This window comes from Trichoplax adhaerens, genomic scaffold, assembly GCF_000150275.1.
Source record: "Trichoplax adhaerens TRIADscaffold_6 genomic scaffold, whole genome shotgun sequence".
In the NCBI taxonomy this organism is placed as follows: domain Eukaryota; kingdom Metazoa; phylum Placozoa; class Uniplacotomia; order Trichoplacea; family Trichoplacidae; genus Trichoplax; species Trichoplax adhaerens.
The window spans coordinates 2,592,672-2,609,920 of NW_002060948.1; the positions used below are offsets into that span (position 1 = coordinate 2,592,672).

Here is a 17,249-nt window from a genome sequence, read left to right on the forward strand (position 1 = left end):
TCAAAAGGCATTCGTTCGCGATCTTCCTCAAATCCTGGATAGTTTGCTACATCTGGCCGCATTCTGAAATCTCTAGCTTCTTCGTGCCTTCCTTGAGCTATCATCGTTGGATCAACTTGATCATCAAACATTCTTTGATCCATCATTGCTGGTGGCATACCATATTCGCCGGGCTCGCCGTACATTTCAGGTGGCATTCTATGTTCGAAAGGCATCCTAAACATTTCATGACTTCTTGGATCTCCGGGCATCGGCTCGCCAGGCATCAGTTCGCCAGGTATTGGTTCACCAAACATCATTGGGCGGTCAATTGGAGGACCAAAAGGAAATCTTTCCTCATATGGTTCAAAATTACCAGCGATTCGCGGATCAAAGTGCATCTCGGGATCCATATCTACCATCCTGGGGTGATGAGGTTCAAAAAATTGACGATCATCTCGATATTTTTGTGGATCAGGACGAAATCTTGAATCCATTGCATTATCAAACTGATTTCCGTGATCTTCATGTTTCATCAATTGGCTATCCGGGGGTTCTTCATCGTCACCGTATTTTGAAATAGCAACACGGGGTCGATCTTTTTCTCTACGATTTCCATTCTCAGCATTTCCAAATCCGGATGGCCCGTCCGGAGCACTACCGCGCTTCCGGAATCTACTTTCACCTCTGGTGTTATGATCACGATTTCTATTTTCGTTTCTACCATCCACATCTTCAAAATTTGCTAATCTACCTCTTCCATTGTCATGGTGATCTTTTTCATCGTCAAATCTTGAAGAAGGGTTGTAATCACTAGATTTGCTAGATTTCTTGTTAGTAGATTTCTTATCATTATTTAGATCATCTCCGGCTTTATCCGTTTTCCAATCGTGCTTGGCATAATTTCGCATGAATTCTTCAGCTGCTGCCGAGTTTGATCTTAAAGTTCCGTTTTCTGTCTTCTATTGGGTTTATTGCCATTAGTAACGCGTACAGACTTAAAGACATAGTAGTATATCTACTTACAATTGATTGGCTATCGTTTTGTATGCTTGGGAATAACGGTCCATCATTGTAGTCTTTAGGAATAAATTTGTCACTGTTAATATTTTCATCTAAACCAGGTATATCTATATCTTCAGTAGTATTTGAGAGCCCGATCAGCGACTTTGATGAAAATTCATTGCCAAGATAATCCGTATCTCCTGTCAGGCAATTACGTTAATTTTTATTCTCAAGCTTTGCTTTATGTTAAATGAGTATTATCAACAAGGACATAACAGCTTACCAGCTTGATCGTTTTCATCTAAAATGTTACTACTACCTAGTGCACCCATGTTGTATTTATCTCTCATTTTATCCCCAGGTCTATTTCTAGTCCAGAATTTACTACAAGCAGGGACATATTTAAATTAGTAATATTAACTTAGATCAAAACTTAAACCAATCATTTCTTTGGTTCAACCTGGAATGATCGTTAGAACCAGAACAAAGAATATGACCCAAAGGATGCCAAGCGAGACTCCAAATCATGCCTTCATGCGCTTGTTCAATTCCACCAACTTCTTTATCGCAACTATATTGATTAGTAATTGTTACTTGTTGTAAAGTATCGCTTTAATTAAATACAACTAATTTTGTTCTATAAAAATAACGCGAATTTACCCAGCTATCCAAAAATACATAGCACCATCTGAACCACCGCTTGCAAATAGTCCTTCATGAACAGGATGCCATGCAACGGCTGTGGCTTCTTTTTTATGACCTCTAAAAGTTTGCAACTCTTTCATTGCTCTAATATCAAATATTTTTAGCAAATGATCTCTTGAAGCAGTTAACAACCAGTTTCCGTTTTTATTCCATTTGACTTCCATGACCGTGCTTTTATGTAGATGTCTATAGTTAAATATTCAGTATCAAAATTGACCCGCGTTAACTACAAGCATTAGAAAACAACTGTTGCTACTACTCTAGCAACAGCTAGAGATGAGAAAAAGTTCAACGTACAACGTCGAGATACTACTTCCAATTCTAGGATCCCATAGTTTGATAGGTTGCTGGCTATCTTTACTACCGGAAGCAATCATAGCCTTTTGTGGATGCCAGTCAACACATTTGACATCGGCTCCGTGCCCTATAAATAATTAATCGGTCAAGTTCGATTAATTGTAGAGCATAGTTTATGTATCATGATTATCTATATATTGCACCTTTTTAAGTGACGTAAATTTTTGATTGTTAACTTACCTCGAAGAGTAACTTCCTCTTCACATCGAAGAAAATCCCAAATTTTGACAGTACCGTCATCTGAACACGTGGTAAACTTAATATCGGTTGGACAAAACCTTTATTTATAAAGGAATAGTCAGTTAGAAGATAATTATCTGATGATGTCAAGCAATAATAGATAATTTGCACTTACGAAGCCTCTCTAATTGCTTCCTTATGACCTTCAAACATTTGTACATTATTCATATTAGATTGCCAATACTTTATGTAGCCTCCGGTATCAGTTGTTAACAACCAAGTGTCATTATGACTCCAGATCATAGAGCGAACAGATGTATCGTGTGCCTATATGCGATGAAGATAGATCAGGTATAATAGTGTTGATCGGTCAAGAGTAATACATGAGTACAGTTATGGTGAAACTACGAGGGTGAAAGGGGAGCCGGTTCATTCTGATATCGCTATTGCAGAGAAATACCAATTTGGATTATAATGGAAACATATGAAAATAAGATTACGCTTACTTGTAGAATAGTCTCGAAATTGAATGTTAGTCCATTCCATAATGTGAATTCGCCACTGGATGCGCCAGTTATTAATCGTCGTCCTTCCGGCGTCCACTACGTTTAATAATAGATCAATATATTTGTTCCATAAATAAAGATGTACAACACTATCATGTTTAAGGAATAATGATAATCAGATATTTTAGAAATAAAATAGGCTTTACCACTACACAAAAGATGGGGCATCTTTGCTTATTTGTCGAGGTTCTAACAAATTTTGTAGTTACAGCGTTCATAGGATTCTGCTTCATACTAGACGGTGGCAAAAGCTACAGTCGAATATCAATAGATAACAATATCAGAAGTTGTTGCATATATTTTTATGAAAACGTCAACAAACACTTATTAACGTCGAGAATCTGCACAGATACAGTCTTTAGGCCCTTATTATACTGTACTGTCTTTCTTAATATTTGATCATCAATTACTTTACTACAAGCTGCATCTTCAAAGTATTTTACTCTCATCATTACGGTATAAAAAGTTCTATAGTATTATTACAAGTTTTATTTGAAATTGATGTGAATCCTATATTGAGCTGCATAGGATTGGTATCCAGAATCGCTACGCATTATCTATAAAAAAGGTACTATCTTGAGGGTGTATATTTCATCGATCGCCTTCATATAATCGAAATGAGTGAAGACTTTGATCATCAATATCGAAGTTATAATATGCTGTTATAAAAGTATTATCATTAGTGAATCGCAGCAGAATGTTTGTAAAATGGATTTTATTCGTATAGAGCCATATCACGAATAAAAAGTTATCTCATCTAAAATTGATGTATAAAAGATACATAAATTACTAACACTATTAAAATATAAAGGATCCGGCTGTATAACAGGCTGATCACGGTAATCACTTTGCCATACGCGACTCTGCAAGGAAAGGATAAAAGAATAGATTAATGAATTTCTTGGCTAAAAGCAGTTTTTTTATTTAATATTACATCCAATAACAATGTCTAAATGTGAGCAACCCATTCTTTCTACTTCATCGATTTAAGCTACTACAGTGTATGATGACGTATTTTTATCCATTTTAGGAGGAAATCTGCCTAACTTATGATCTGGTCGGTATTGTGCACCTGATTGAATGTTTGCATAACTTTTCTGTATCCTATTTTGTGTTAATACTCGTCTTGATACTAACGATCGGTGTACCCGTTCTACGAACAATTTCAACTAGGTATTATTTGTAACACAGCCGTTAGGACTGTATACGAAAGGATGAACGCCATTGGTAGTGTAGTATTGCTTAGTACCATTTTACTTCTACTTATTCATACGGTGTAGTTATCATAAAGTTTGTGTAGCTATCTAGACTATCGATGATCGTCAGTATAGTTATTGCAGTATGGTCATGGATTTTATTCCATTTATGTTACAAGTCATCCATGAACAGTAATAGTGAACTTGAGGAAATGCTAGTAAAAGATACAATTTAAAAAGATCAACCTCTAATTGTCGAATAACTGATGCATTGTAATCAATGGTTCTTCTTTGGACGGCTTTTCGCATTCTTTTACCATCAAAGACCAAAGCACTTTGAGCCATTGGCCTGGTATAAAAACGTTGTCGATATAATGTTGGTTGTTGAGCATTTTGACCTTGTACTGGGCCTTGGTTGCTATTGGCCATGCTGTTCCCCAACTACGATTTCCCTAATCAATTCTCAAGTGATGTCCTGTAGACTGATAGCTGCGTCTACCAACAACAGCACTGCTACAATAGATAGTAGATTGCTTGACTTGAAAGCAATACCAATTAGTGATAAGAATCCCTTTAACAGCTGTAATTATAAATCAAAATCAATGGAGAAATTGCAGTCAACGCTGGACGATTTATTAGTCTTGATGAGCTCCAAACGAACGCCACCATTGCACTGTCCGCTTGCAGTCTGCGTGGTCACTGCAATCCACTCCAGTCTAGTTCAGTAGGCTGCAGTACCGTGCTGAACTGATAGGATACAGTATGTGCAGTACTACATACCGCATACACTACCCCAACTCCTCTACACTCGTCTACAGTCCAGTAGTAGAGTGTACAGTCTACAGACTACAGTACAGACGTCTCTTCTGCCCACTTTATACTGTACTATACGACAGCAAACTGGTTGAGAATGTACAAAGGGATTGAAAAGTTGATCCTCAACAATTCCAAATCATGCCAATGGACGCCGTGGAAAGCTCGACTTTTTTGCAACCTTGTGCATGCTAAATTAGCCTAGTGTACACTGTAGTGGCTCTATAGAGGTTTCTTCTTCCCTCTATGAGTGGCTCAAACAAAACGGTACTTTAACTACTACAGTAAAAGTCATCGATCGCTAGACAAGTCATGAGATTACAGTCGAGGATCCACGGGAAATACCACCTCATCCAAGTGGGATCCAAACCCAAAAAATAAGAATTCTATTGCTTTTCACGTGAGAACTCCAGCAAGAAGGCATGTAGAAAGCCAACTGGAATAGTAGTAGTGGTAGTAGTAGTCAATCAAGGCGCTACTATAGTGTCGTGATATACTGTAGATAGTAATATTCACAGTATGCTGTTTCACAACTTGAAATATACTTGAAACTACTCCAACGATGTTGTAAATGAACGCGCATAGGGTTGCTAACCATCATGAATGAATCCATTAATTCATTCTTAATCAACGTATCATGCATGAATCATGATAGACTGTAGCATTCGAACAAATACCGGTACAGGTGCTACCGGCGACTACTTAACCCTATTTACAATGCTAATTATACTGGCAATTTGTCCACTACAAGTTGTCTCCAGCATGGACTACTCGAATCCTAGTAATTCATGCAGAAATCACTACAGTAATTCTCATTCCTTTGCAACGCTGATCTACTGTCTCGTGCAGTGTAGAATATATTGAAATTACTCTGTATGCAACACAGTATAGTATGTTGTGGACTTTTTGAAATTCATACAGTACCGTGTTGGCCATTTCTACGACTACTATACCACGCAAACTACTAATCAAACCTAATACTGCACTATATATCTGCATTCCACGCCATTTTCGATCATCGTGTCGAGATTGAGGATTGAACTTTTACTGATTGTAGGCTATATAATCATCGCGCTTAAGTAGTACTTTAAAAGGAAAATCCATTTCAATTTGGTTGCAATCCTTTCCAATTTGGTTGCAATCCCTTCCAATTTGGCTGCAATCCCTTCCAATTTGGCTGCAATCCCTTCCAATTTGGTTGTAATCCTTTCCAATTTGGTTGCAATCTTTTCCAATTTGGCTGCAATCCCTTCCAATTTGGTTGCAATCCCCTCCAATTTGGTTGCTATCCCTTCTAATTAGGTTACAATCCCTTCCAATTTGGCTGCCATCCTTTTCGATTTGGTTGTAAACTATTTTAACAATCGTATTAACGATTTGAAATGGGTAAAAAGAATAGAAACAACTTGGGTAGGAGCATACAAAAGGATCGATTCGCCAAGAAGAACCAAATGATCGGTCCAGGAGACGAATGGGTGGGTAATAATCATTTTGGATGATGTTATTAATTGCACTGGATGTATCGTTACGGTAACCAGCATTCCGAGATTTTGATCATCAGGCTAATGCTACCTATCCCCAATGGACATTAAATTAGCAGTATGTAGATGTGACCCTGCTTGCATGCAGTTGTGAATTAGAGAATTAAATAGATGTAACATGAATCGATGATACAGCAGTCCTAAAATGATAAACTTAGTTAGATAGGCAGATACTGTCATTACCAATACGTACAGTATATGTTCATATACGCGTATATTCAGTACGTATATTTAATTCAATATGCTCAAGATTGCAATATCTACCCTTGATCCTGTCTTGAAAATGATGTAGATATAATAATATTCGTATACAGAAGGTCAATAGCTGAATATTTTTAGGCAGAGACTGTAATTAAGAATACGTATATATTAATAATTGAATATACGCGTATATACAGTACGTATATTTAATCCAATATGCTCAAGATTGCAATATTTACTCTTGATCTTGTCTTAAAAATGATTTAGATACAATAATATTCGTGTACAGTAGGTCAATAGCTAAATATTTTCCATCATATCATGCTTTTTTAGCTGCATTCTAGTCAAATCGACGATGATTCTGATTGGGCAAGGCTAAATTTACATTCCGTAACGGAGCAAAGCTCTTTAGATGATTTCTTAGCCACGGCACAATTAGCCGGTACAGAATTTGCTGCAGGTAAGCTACCATGCAACACCGATAGCCTACAAGCTAGTAACTTCCATACGCGTACCAGTAAATTTAAATTTGCTTCAACCGTTCATTAATCATTGTCTATAGTATTACCAATATAACATCTAATAATTCAATTTTTGAAATAATCTATAACGCCGGTCATTGATTCTACCCTTGATATCTGAAATGTCTATCTCAGGAGTGTAATACTAATCTAGTTTGGGTTATTTAATTGTGTAGAAAAATTAAATATTAAGGTCATAGACTCAGAATATGGCGAGACAACAGCTGGAGAAGATGAAAATCAAGCTAGAATTGCTGCCGAGGAAGAAAATAAAAAATTTCTGAGAATTCCTAGGAGGTCAAAACAAAATTCTTCATTACATTGAATTGATAGTACTGCGTCTGTATTGCAGACGATATATTGCCTACGAGTATACGATATACATATAGCAAGCGTGAGATTACGAAATAGTGAATGAAAATTATTTGCAATACAGTCTTGAATTGCCTTCTTGACATACGTAGGCCCGCTTGGACCACTGATATGTCCGCGGACGAGTTACAATCAAAAGAACGAGATTACTTTTTAACGTGGCGGAAACAATTATCTGAGTAAGTGAATATACAAAATCAACATGTAGCTATAGTATTGATTAATTGATATATTACACTACATTTACTTTTGCAGAGTGCAAGAAAATAATCAACTAATCATGACGCCATTTGAGAAAAATCTAGAATTGTGGAGACAACTATGGCGTGTCATCGAAAGAAGCCATATTATCGTACAAATTGTTGACGCAAGAAATCCTTTATTATTCCGTTGTGAAGATTTGGTATGTACGAGCGTATTACTACAATGTAGCATGCAGCATATACTGCAAATATATAATGTAAATGCAATAAGATGATACCGCTGTAATATATCATCAAGCAACTTGTATCTAACTATATTGTAACACTCATTAATCTATTACAGGAAGCATATGTTAAGGAAGTTGATAATAGAAAAATTAATCTACTATTATTAAGCAAAGCTGATTTATTAACATCTGCACAACGGTAATTGACCTACTTGCTAGACGCCTAGGACTACCATGCACAATTTCCATTTCTATTACTTAATTGTTGCCCTTATGCTTCATTATGACAACTGTAAATGATTCTTGATGTATAGATTATCTTGGGCAAAATATCTAAAAAGTATTCAGGTCAACTTCGCTTTTTGGTCTGCTAACATGGAGCTAGAAGCCGATATCAAGGTTTACTACCTAGAATAGCGTATAGCGTGTATTCTTTTATTAATCTATAGCGTTGCCAAATAAATACTATTTTAATTTTAATATCCTGTATAGAATGATGCCGATAGTACCAGTGATGATAATGAAGATGAAATTAATTCACGGGAAGAGGATAACTCTTCTTCGGCGAGTGATGAAGAAGCCGCAAATGAATCACGAAATCAAAATATTGCTTTAGAAAACGATATAAAGAATGAATCATGGATCCCTTCAGAAGACGGTGAACCTAGTCAACATCAGGAATCTGAAGACATCAAAATACTAAATGGAGAAGAAATAATAACACTTTTTAAAACACTGCATGGCACTATAAATAACACAGAAGATGAAGATACTGAAGCTAAAGCAGTTACTATTGGATTAGTATGTTGAGTGTATTTCATTTATCGTCATAATACATCACCTGTTGATAAATCAAAAAAATTTGTTGACCTTGTTACGATAACACTATTAGGTTGGCTATCCTAATGTCGGTAAAAGCTCAACTATTAATGCATTATTTCACAGCAAGAAAGTATCTGTATCTGCTACACCTGGTAAAACGAAACATTTTCAGGTACTTATTTGTTACCAATCATTTGTTATAGAGGAATACTAATCGTATTTTGTAAAAATTCGTGTAAGCTTTTATCAAGTAGTTAAAAAAGTTGTTATATACTCTTTTAAAAATATTAGACGCTACATCTTGATAAGGATCTATGCTTATGTGACTGTCCTGGGCTAGTTTTCCCATCCTTTGTCTCAACGAAGGCTGAAATGATAACTTGCGGTATACTTCCCATAGATCAAATGAGAGACTGGCTATCACCTGTTGCATTAATATCCTTTTAATTCATCTTGCTAATAAACTGTGGCTTTATAAATCTAAGTAAGACATTTCAATCAGTACCATCTACAGTATTTATTTTATCATAGTCTACCTTGACAACTGATTGTACGTATGCGAAAGGATACCGCGTATGATATTGGAATCGGTGTACGGAATCAGCTTACCAGCACCAGGTGAAGGAGAAAATGCGATGCGGCCTCCTACACCCCACGAGTTATTAACTGCTTATGGATGTATGATATCAAAAATGTCTTTATAATTAATTTTACGCTCTCATTATTGATAATTTTTTGTAATATTATTTTCATGTTGATCAAAAGTTATTAGAGGTTTTATGACAGTTCACGGTGAAGCTGATGTAGCCAGATCTTCTCGCTATATTCTAAAAGATTTCGTTAACGTAAGTAGATACTATTTTGTTGTCGCTCCATAGCTAAATTCAGGGTCTATTAAAACAACTTTATTAGCCCTGGCTGAATCTATTTCCCAATTGTATGAGAGCTAAATTCTACAATTATTTGGCCAACTTTTACACCCATCACATCGTAAAGGCGTTATCTGAGCTCATGTAACTACTGTATTATCACCTTAGGGTAAATTGCGATATTGTTGTCCTCCCCCCGAAGTTAATCCGGTACTATTTCAAGATCAGTTCAACGAGTACAAAATTAGAAAAATAAAATTTGAACAAAAATTAATGGAAAAAATGCACGGTAAAAAGGTTTGTATATTACTGCTTTATATCAACATTATCATGTTGCAAATAAGGGTATGCGTACCTTTTCACGTGCAATTTAAGAATAGTTAACAATAGCAGCCTCTTGACTTCTTTCTTATAGGATAATATCGATGAAGACTTTTTTGCTGAGGTATTGAATAAAATAAGATTCAAAATATGAAATTCATACCCTACGAACGATACGATTTTATATTTAATATGGCATATTCATGTATATAGCTTAAAACAACTTTTTTATCCATTAATTGGGCTTCTTTTCGGCGAATTATAGAAATTAAGTAAAGTTCACCTGAAAGGAAGAGTAGTTCCAGCCTCCGGTATGAAATTATCAAATATTGCTGATAGTGAAATTGAAGGTCAGATGAATAAAACTAGCAAGAAGCCTTGGAAACGCCATTTTAATAAACACAAGAAAGAGAAACTGCGACGTATTTACGATAAATAAGTAAATTTTCTGATTGAACTGTAAATTCTCAGATTAAAATGTAAAATGTCTTTCTATCACGAATAATAAATGTTATCATAAGTTTCACATACGTGAAGTACGCAGTCCAATTTATGTCTAAACATTACCATAAGTCAGGTAAGATCCAAATGGTATCAACTATTATAGCCCAAATTAACTGAAGTAATAAACCTCTTAAAATATGTGCATAACGCTATTCTGATCATATGCTTAATTTATATTACTATATCAATCTCAACAACTTGTACGCATCAATACATGCAATCTTCCGCCATGATTTCCATCAATTAGCTGATGATTGCGCCATAACGGCGAAAAGTCAAAGAATAAAATCTTAGATTGATAAAAAATCCTCCATTAAATGCAAGTAGGAGTATTTGCAGATTGTATCCATATACGAGTATACGTATTGCTGTACTATGTACTGTACAGTAGTACATACATTTTAGTTTAGGTTTTTATTCCATTTTCTTAAATTCAAAAATGTATACTCAGATTACTTTATTAAAAAGATCAAAATTTTTGAAGGCTTAATTGTTAGGAAGCAATGTTAACATGATCAATGCAAAAGACACCTTATCAAAATTTCGTATTAATATCAATCGCAGTGCTAACAAACAGTGTGCAAATAATTCGAAACTGACTAATACCTATACCGTCGCATTTCTTGGAAATGATACTCAAAAAGTTTTGTAAATAAAAATTAGGTTGCATTATATAATAATTTGACTAAATATGAAAAAGTTATGCAATACAGTATCACTAGATTAATTTAATACTTGATATTTCATACGACAATATTATGATATGTATAAGGACCGTTACTATAGATTAATTGTATGTTAACGAATATTTCATCGCAACTTGGGTCTAGTCATTCAATTCTATAAAAAGATATGATGAAAATATGACCAATTCTATAAACAAGAGCTTAAAGCGCGAAAGAAAGAACGTAATTTTGCATATTTTCACCTTAGTGAATATTGCCATGTATACATACATTTTCAAGCATATGCGTGTATGTATTTTATATATATTCTAAATTCACTTCAGCTTTTACATTAAAATAGTTTCATCATTCTCGAATCGAGTGTCGTACCAAGGTTAGATTTACAATGAGTTATTACAGCACATTTTGCATATCAAAATGATTGCCAAAACAAACTTTTATCATACAAGTAACATCTTCAACGATAATCGGATCTCTGAAAGAAGGCTATGTTTGTCTAAAGCGTTTGCTATGAATATACTTTTGAATGCGTTGCTTCAATTCTGGAACTAAGAAATGATCGAAAAGTTAAAAATAGGATACAAATAATAGCTATATTACAGTTAAACCGTACCAGGCTTTAACATTTCTACAGTCAGTGACTGTCGATTAAATGGATCCGTTGACGAGTTCAGTAAATGTCTATAAATTATGGAGCGGTCCATAATAACCCCACTAGGAAGTTCAACAGGTTCGGTCATTATGGTATCCATTAATGGATCTAATAACAGAAAACTAGCTTTATAGGGTGATAACGAGTCTGCACAACACAAGCTATGACTTACTATAACTTATCGTGAAGACAAACATCAAAAGCTTCAACATTACGAATATTACCTTTAAATTCATCGGGAGCATCATCTAAATCAAGTTCCATGACGGCATAGCTAGCATGCTCTTCTGCAACCCTCTCCGCAAAGCATTCAAACAATTCTATCGAGGTCTGTTAATGTTATGCGTATAATAAGCAATCAATCTTACGCAGAGTAGACTGTTTAGCTTTCCTAAAAATTTTTACTCACAGGAGGTTTTATGTTATTTTTTCTTAAGCAGCGACTGACGTCGTTAAATAATTCCCTACTATAGGATCTCTGGAAACATAAATGATAATAATTATTGTTTACATAACGACAGTTTATAATACGTCGCCTTTAGTAAATGAGAAAACCTTAGATTTTACCTGATCTGAAGCAACTGATTTTATAAAGATATCGTCATCCAAATGCAAATAGATATCAGTCAACTGATCTAGCAGGGCTTTCGGCTGAAAGTTATACTTTTCAGGACTACGCACCTGCATTAAAAAAAATAACTCTAACTATCTATATTCAACATCGAACTAAGCTGTAATCATTCCATCCATGATTAAAAATCCAATAATTCAAGTTATTAGCAACAGAACTAAAATACAGTAACTATACCTTCAAGTGACGACACTTAGGTCCACAAAGTTGCCGTAAATTAAAATTTAACATAACGGCTAGTCTGTCACGAATTTCCTAAAAAGTTAATTATAAGTTAGCATAACATACTAGCATTAATAATTTTAAACTTTTAACTAGCTATTTATGTCATAAAATTTACCTCTCGTATGAAAACTGCTTTGACTTGACCTGTTAGGTAATGAAATAACGATACTGTTTCGTTAGCAAGCATTAGATATGAGCGGCATTGACGCTCATTCATCGCTAAATTTTGCTGTCGCTGTTGCTGACTCTCCTACATAGAAAAAATAGTTCTATCTAACGTTGTTTCTTATATTACAGAATGTAACAATGCTAATATGCCTACTGTACCGATGATAGCTTTCCCCACGCAACTGTATCTTCCATTTGTTCTTGTGCATTGTGTATACTTTTCAACGTGTCCAAGGATTCATCAAGTAGAAAGGTAGTATCATTAATTAGCATATTAATAAATTGGATAAAATAGCCCTGAGATCTGTAATAGTAAAATACAATGCAACCAATATTTAAGATTATGTATATTCGCGATAAAGTAACATTCAATAATATATAACACCGATAAACATACATCCTATCTGAAAAAGAAGATTCTTGGTGTTTTATGTCCGACCACAGACATTTCAGAATTACAGAAATATGATATCTAATACTAAATTTATCATAGAATTCATTGGAACCACCGGTAGATTCCACATCTATATAAGTAAAATAAATCGGATTCATCAGGAATCAGATTATTTGCATAAGAATAGTAAAAGAAATACCACTTAATATCTTACCTATATAAAATTTCATTAAAGCCGAAGGTAAATAGGTAGAAAAAGGATTACTCCTGATCTCATCAAATATTCTGCGGGTAGAACCCTGAACAGCTGGACTAGCAGCAAATATCACCTAACAATCAGAGCTATAATTAGTTAAAACTATCACTAAATTCTACAAAGAAATGCTCATTTAATATTTTTAATCGAAGCGAACGCAATACCTCTACAAGCTTTGCGACCAAATAAGGATTAATAATATAATGAGAAGTACAAATAAAAACCACTAGTAATTCAGCAATATCCGGAAGGCTAGGATCGGACGAAATCCCACATGGGCAGTGTCTAAGTAAAAGAAATAAATTAGAGACGCGAACGTTATTTGATTTTGTAACTTATCAAAAATAATGAAATGGTACAGAAAGATGACATAAAGTAGAATACATACTGCAAATAGAACAATAGAAAATCAACAGTATCTTCAATAAAATATTCAGGTAATGCTCCAAAAACAATCGGGCAATTATTCGGTAAAGGAAGAATCACCCTATAGTAAAACAATAAATTTCGGTAAGCTAGATAGAATCGTTTTAAAAGGCTGCGTTAAAAATTACATACCCCTTTGTTTTATCAACTGCTACTAAGGACGTAAGCCATCGCGCAACCATACCACACAGCTGCATACTCTTGCTTAACACGCTGTCATCATTCAAGGCTATAGTGCTACAAACCTTCATTTGCTTCAAGTGCTATTATACATTACAATGCTTCCGTTATTAAAATAAAATCAAAGCATGACAGTAATTATTATGGTAAATGTAGCATTAGTTATCTTTCAACCTTGATTTGATCCTTCCATTTTTTTATAGCCGCTTTATTCCTCGCGGCTATAGGTAAATTCTTCCATGTACTTTCTTGTGTCTGTAATTCATCAAGCATACGGCTCATATCACGAAGAATTCTCCCTCTGCGCAGGCACTTTCTACAGCATGGTAGCAATGAAATATGAAAAGCATGTATCGCCATGAAGAAACATTCTGTATTAAAGTTAGGTTCCCTCCTTAATGATTCTTCAGCTGTAACAAGAACGTAAATAAAAACGAAAATTATATTTTTTACAAATAGCTTTAACACAGGGTGGTAATCTTGAATTGTCAAGATATAATCATGTAGCTTACGTATAACGAGATGTTCTAACTGTTCTTTAGAACAGTTTAATCTAGTTGTTTCTGTAATATCGATACGACACCGTGAAGAATGTAGATAGTAAGGGTCCACCTGTTAAATTTGTTGTAAAAAGTTAATATAGCTACCCAAATAAATAACAATTAAGCATTCAAATGTAGCATTTGAATTTACAAACCTTTTCTAGCTTAATTTTTGCACACAAAGTTTGCAAAACACTTAAAAAATTTAACATAAATCCATCACTTGAAACAAGGCTATCCTCTACCTATAAAATGAACTAGCATCAGCATCTGCTAATATAGGTAGAAAGAGTAATTTAAATGCTTACTTGCATCTGCGCACGTTTCTTATTTCTGGTTAGTACAGTCGCAATATAGCTAAGGATAAATTCTTTGCAGTCATTTGTTATCAACATTGAGTGTACAACATTGAACATACTCGTCTACGCACCAAATACAAACAAAAAAATATACGGTGGACCAATAAATATTTCTATAAATAATCTAACCATATGAAACTCTGTATTGATCATACCCTAACAAACTGAATTGCGCGTTGCAAATTTTTCTTAATCATTTTCAAATCGTACTGATTAGGAGTTTCCGCAAAGTACTTCTCGGCTAGTCTCGGCTAGAAAGAAATTATAAGTTTTTTCAATTGCGTCCTCCATTTTAGATAAAGAAAGTCAGTACTTACGCAATCATCAGCAAACAGCGACATGCCGAAAAACGGGCCTAAAACAGACAATCTCTCTAATTCACGCGCAGAACATTTAGTGATAGCAGCAGGCAGCCAAGTTGGAAGCGTTGTCAGTAAGCGACAAATAGGTCTTCGGTTCTCGAACTTTATATCACAAAGTTCAGTCATTACTTTGTATACAGCTTGATATTCGTTGTAATCAGCTAGAGTAATACTTTTGACAGCCTGCATCAAACCCATTACAACCGGTACAAATATCTGTGGTATAATCATATATTACGTTAACGTTATTATCACTGATGTAATGAATCTTCGGTTAATTACCGGGAAATTGAACATACACCGTATTACCTACACACATACTGATAAGCTACTATAATTGATATTACCTTCGATAAAGATTTCTCATCTTTGCTGGCTGCATATACCAAGTCGCATAAAAATCCATGGGGTAACTTACAATTAGGTATTAAAAATTTAAGTAGTGTCGACGACTCGACTATCGTTCTATAATGAAAAAATTCGTATATATGGTTGTTAGCAAAGTTTAATGTTGCTAAAGCTACTTACTACCGCCACATATCGCAAATATACAATTCGTGCTAATACAGCAAAGTAAAAGAGTAAATTACCTTGGTCTTGTGAATACACCTTCTAAAACAAGTCCAGCAAACGATGCGCATTGTTGACAGCTAGATAATAGTAGGTCTAACCAAATTTGAGGCGCGGGATACTAAATTAAGTAGCGATATTACAAAATGAGCAATTTCTCCTATAAAAAATATTTCAAGAGATATCTTTGCAATGATAAGTAATTACAGAAATGCGACAAACCTTTATATCACTGCGCTCCAACGACAGCCGTTCGTAACAAGAACACAAATACGACATCATTTCGTATTCTACAGTATCAATGTCTTCAAGGTCTGGCTTATTACTATATAACAAATGTCGGTAACTTTATTATTTCATATGCACATTGATACATAGTTTTTAACTACTGTATACAATAATTTCATGACGAAATACCTAGCGCCTGCAGCGCACCCAGCATTACGTTCTAGTGATGACAATCTTTCCACCAGAATTCGACCAACAAGTTCACAGTAATCTTTTAAAACAGTGATACATAACGTATTATTTATTTACAAATAGAGTATCAGATAGATTACATATAATATAGTAATACTGTAAATCAATATTGCAACTAACCGAAGTTATTTTCAGCCTGACTATCAATGGATGGCATGTAGTAGTAATCTCCTTCCATGGCATCCTTTTAACAGTCAAAGATTTAGATAAACAAAACTAAAATCAGAAAATAGTCACAAAATATATGGGTAGTAAAATTCTTCCAAAGTACCTGATTTGCTGTAACCCGAAATATTCTACATAATGCCGTCTTTATGTCAGCCTCACCAGCTGGCCGAAAATCGAACTATGTTAAATTTAATAACAGTGTGAAGATTAGAGGATAGGTACTTTGGTGTTTTAAAAGTATGTCACAAAATAATTATCTGCGAATTTGGGTGACGTTGCGTGTAGCTCTTATACAATGTTAAAATAAAGTCTTGAATACTACAATCCAAGGAAAAGTCTCACTGTATAGATGCTATCAGTATTATTGAAAGTATGATTACTTTTGAGTTGGTTTGGCTAGGCTTGGCTGGACATGCTTGATTTTGTTCTAAGCATTTACTTTTTTTTCCCGTAAATATTTCGACTGAAGGAGATTGACTAAGACATGGCGATGCTCTTTTACTACAGCAGGGTACCTGTTTGTCATCTCTATTAAACAAATTACAGAATTTATGAAATAATAATTAATAATTGCAATCAACAACACTAATACTCTTTGTAAAATCTATGTCATAGCATATTATAACAATGGTATTATGGGAAAAGTGAACACTCAATTTATGATCTTACGAATTCTAACATGATAAAAGAAATTCTGCGCACGACTTACTCAAAAGAAGAGTTAAGCGATATCTTTGGAGAAGTATTATCAGAACGATGTTGCCTGAT

At 34.6% G+C, this 17,249-nt stretch overlaps 4 protein-coding genes across 4 annotated transcripts; 2 read left to right on the forward strand and 2 right to left on the reverse strand.

Moving 5' to 3' along the window:
• Positions 1-1,244: 1,244 nt before the first annotated feature.
• Positions 1,245-4,417, reverse strand: TRIADDRAFT_26233 (uncharacterized protein; the record flags this gene model as incomplete). The annotated part of the gene is made up of 10 exons (XM_002113660.1): positions 1,245-1,368; positions 1,445-1,555; positions 1,645-1,875; positions 1,987-2,113; positions 2,227-2,324; positions 2,402-2,553; positions 2,733-2,828; positions 2,939-3,043; positions 3,587-3,655; positions 4,235-4,417. 10 exons carry the CDS (start codon positions 4,415-4,417, stop codon positions 1,245-1,247), a joined length of 1,296 nt encoding a protein of 431 aa, XP_002113696.1.
• A 1,766-nt stretch (positions 4,418-6,183) lies between these two features.
• On the forward strand, positions 6,184-9,135 carry TRIADDRAFT_57384 (uncharacterized protein; the record flags this gene model as incomplete). The annotated part of the gene is made up of 10 exons (XM_002113299.1): positions 6,184-6,276; positions 6,877-7,003; positions 7,241-7,361; positions 7,529-7,615; positions 7,692-7,839; positions 7,983-8,065; positions 8,181-8,265; positions 8,359-8,667; positions 8,759-8,860; positions 8,980-9,135. 10 exons carry the CDS (start codon positions 6,184-6,186, stop codon positions 9,133-9,135), a joined length of 1,311 nt encoding a protein of 436 aa, XP_002113335.1.
• Positions 9,136-9,263: 128 nt separating this feature from the next.
• TRIADDRAFT_57385 (uncharacterized protein) lies at positions 9,264-10,317 on the forward strand (the record flags this gene model as incomplete). The annotated part of the gene is made up of 5 exons (XM_002113300.1): positions 9,264-9,366; positions 9,454-9,533; positions 9,726-9,854; positions 9,973-10,002; positions 10,144-10,317. 5 exons carry the CDS (start codon positions 9,264-9,266, stop codon positions 10,315-10,317), a joined length of 516 nt encoding a protein of 171 aa, XP_002113336.1.
• A 1,237-nt stretch (positions 10,318-11,554) lies between these two features.
• On the reverse strand, positions 11,555-15,494 carry TRIADDRAFT_26472 (uncharacterized protein; the record flags this gene model as incomplete). Its single annotated transcript, XM_002113661.1, has 19 exons — positions 11,555-11,616; positions 11,682-11,828; positions 11,945-12,050; positions 12,130-12,198; positions 12,288-12,401; positions 12,529-12,606; positions 12,692-12,826; positions 12,904-13,048; positions 13,142-13,268; positions 13,353-13,467; positions 13,559-13,679; positions 13,783-13,881; positions 13,953-14,083; positions 14,175-14,410; positions 14,513-14,612; positions 14,698-14,787; positions 14,851-14,964; positions 15,057-15,152; positions 15,219-15,494. The coding sequence occupies 19 exons, from the start codon at positions 15,492-15,494 to the stop codon at positions 11,555-11,557; spliced, it is 2,361 nt and encodes a 786-aa protein (XP_002113697.1).
• Between the last annotated feature and the right edge of the window lie 1,755 nt (positions 15,495-17,249).